Source organism: Leguminivora glycinivorella, chromosome 2 (genome assembly GCF_023078275.1).
Source record: "Leguminivora glycinivorella isolate SPB_JAAS2020 chromosome 2, LegGlyc_1.1, whole genome shotgun sequence".
Taxonomy (NCBI): Eukaryota; Metazoa; Arthropoda; class Insecta; order Lepidoptera; family Tortricidae; genus Leguminivora; species Leguminivora glycinivorella.
The window spans coordinates 18,186,005-18,188,505 of NC_062972.1; the positions used below are offsets into that span (position 1 = coordinate 18,186,005).

Sequence of the window (2,501 nt, forward strand, 5' to 3'; positions counted from 1 at the left end):
TAATATTTTATAAAAGAATTAGGTATATTTAATTATTATATCGACACGAGTTATATAAAAACCTTTCATAAAAATATGTATGTTCATAAAATTTTTTATTTTCAAAGTAATATTAGATATCTGCAAATTCTACGATTTACTTTTACGTTTTTATCACAGCAATAAACATTAAGATTGACTTTCAAATGTTTACGTAAGATTTATATTTAATTTAAAGCTCATATTGTTTTGGATAGGGCATTACGCAGAGCAGACAACCACCTGTCCAAGCAGGGTCTCTGTTGGCAATCATCTGATAGTAGACGGTGACAGTCCCTAGTAAGAACAACAGGAACACATCATCATCATCATTGTTTTACTTATTAGTAATAGGTGTGACCATTTGAACAGTTTAGAAAAATTTGGTGAATTTCAGTCCGCCCTGCGGCGCCCAGTTGTGGTTGAAGGCGGGGATGGGCGACTGGGACTTGGTCCAGCCGGCGTTGAGGTCCAGCGAGGAGGAGGGGCCGCGGAACAGGTTCAGGTTGCCCATGGCCGAGTAGTCCGTCTTCTTGAACAGGTCCGTGTGCGCCATGCCTAGGGAACCGCCGATTTTGTCCCTGAAAAGACAAAGTTTTTGTTGTTAGTTTTGTGATATCTGTTTCACACATTACTTTGGTTAATATTCGGACGGTCGTCAGGCCGCCCTTTTCTCTAGAATATACGAGTGTTATTAAATAACTATCTATGAGTTTTAAATATCATAACTCGCAAATCTTAAAATATGAATAAACTGACAATGCGGCTTTATAGCAATCGACAAAGTGGGACTTTTCCCGTGTACACTCACATATCACACTTATAGAGAGGACATAATTATATTTATAGGGACTGAACCAAAGTACTTTTAACGCGTATAACAAAATATTGATTACAAAAAACAAAAACTTTAAACTTACTTGAAAGTATAGTCCAAGCTGCCGCCATGAGTGTTGAAGTTGGGTAGGTTGGGGATGTTGGGCATGGTCCGGGTGACGAAGGCGTTGGCGCCCAGCTTGTGGTCGGGCGTGTTGACGAGCGCCAGCCGCCCCGCCGCCGTTGCCTGGTTCCCGAGACCGGGAATGTGTTGACCGGTCACACTTAGCCCGTGCCCGTTTCTGGAATATTCAAATTATAGGTATTTTAAACAACGCGATTGAAGTTTTCAATACTCATATATTATGGGATTTATGTAAGTAGAAACAAATAGGAGATGTTGTAGGTTTACCATATTTACAGCCTTTTGTGACGTTGGACAGAGATACGCAGTAGATTTATTTGAATAATCTAATAATTGTCACCTGTTAGGTGGAACGTGTTTGGACGAAGATTTCGTGTACAGTTTTTCAGGATATTGGACTGATTGACTATCAAACATCAAAATATTGAAATATACACATTGTATAATGTCATCATCCTCCTTGCGTTATCCCGGCATTTGCCACGACTCACGGGAGCCTGGGGTCCGGCTTTGACACATTGTATAATGTAGAAACACAAAATTACTTACATATTGTCTAACGCTAAACCACCACCAGCAGCGCTATATCCCGGACCAGGCTTCACTCCAGCTGCTCTGAAGGCATCACCCGACTGTATCCCGGAAGCCGAGCCAACAGCACTCAACACATTGCTTTCACCCCTTACGATTGGCACTTTAAGGTTCAAGTTTGCGCTGCCGTCTGGGTTTGTACTCATACTGCCAAGCTGACGCCTGACACGGTTAAAGTTAGCTGGATAAACGGACTCCAAATGTTGGTCGGTTAGCGCGTCTCCATATTCTTCTTGAACTAGACTGGTCACGTCTATTAAGGAAGGGTGGTCTTCCAATTCTTGCAAGTAGATGGTGCGAGCGTGCGCGGAGGCAAAAAGTGCCAATACAAAAAACTGAACGGTAAACATACTTGTAAATATATGTTATCAGCGAATATTTAATAGAAACTTAGTAACTGGAGAACCTATCGAAGTAAGTGCGTAAAACTCTGTGTTGAGAAGATGCTGTACGGATCAATTTATATACGAGACTCGTTTGGTATACTTACAGCGGAGGGATTCCCTGGACGTACTTTACTTTGAAACGGGTTTAGAGTATCGATGGGCTATAGATATAAACTTTATGGGATTCCCTGAAACACAGAAGACAAGCTAAAAAAGTTTTGAGCAACTTTTTGATGACGGTAAAATATTGGGGTAAAAAATAAAGCTCTTTTTACTGTACCTACAAATGCTGAACCTAAATTTGATGAACATATTTGACTTAAAAACACATTGCTCAAGCTTCTTGCGTAACTGTACACAACTCCTATAGTTTGCAAAGGAACTTGGCCCTAACCCTTTGTGCATATAATACCTAAACTAAATGGTCAGTTAATAGTATATTATATAATGTTACAATTGTATACTATACTTTTTCTACGACAGCCAAACACATACCTGTCCGAGAACAATAAAATGGGTTAATTTCCATGTACGCTTTCTTCGAC

At 40.2% G+C, this 2,501-nt stretch overlaps 1 protein-coding gene across 1 annotated transcript; it reads right to left on the reverse strand.

Annotated features, from left to right (window-relative positions):
* Positions 1–341: 341 nt before the first annotated feature.
* Positions 342–2,007, reverse strand: LOC125242298 (attacin-like). Its single transcript, XM_048151065.1, has 3 exons — positions 1,529–2,007; positions 939–1,136; positions 342–599 (listed from the first exon to the last, which is right to left on the reverse strand). The coding sequence occupies exons 1-3, from the start codon at positions 1,918–1,920 to the stop codon at positions 392–394; spliced, it is 798 nt and encodes a 265-aa protein (XP_048007022.1). The 5' UTR covers positions 1,921–2,007; the 3' UTR covers positions 342–391.
* Positions 2,008–2,501: the final 494 nt, after the last annotated feature.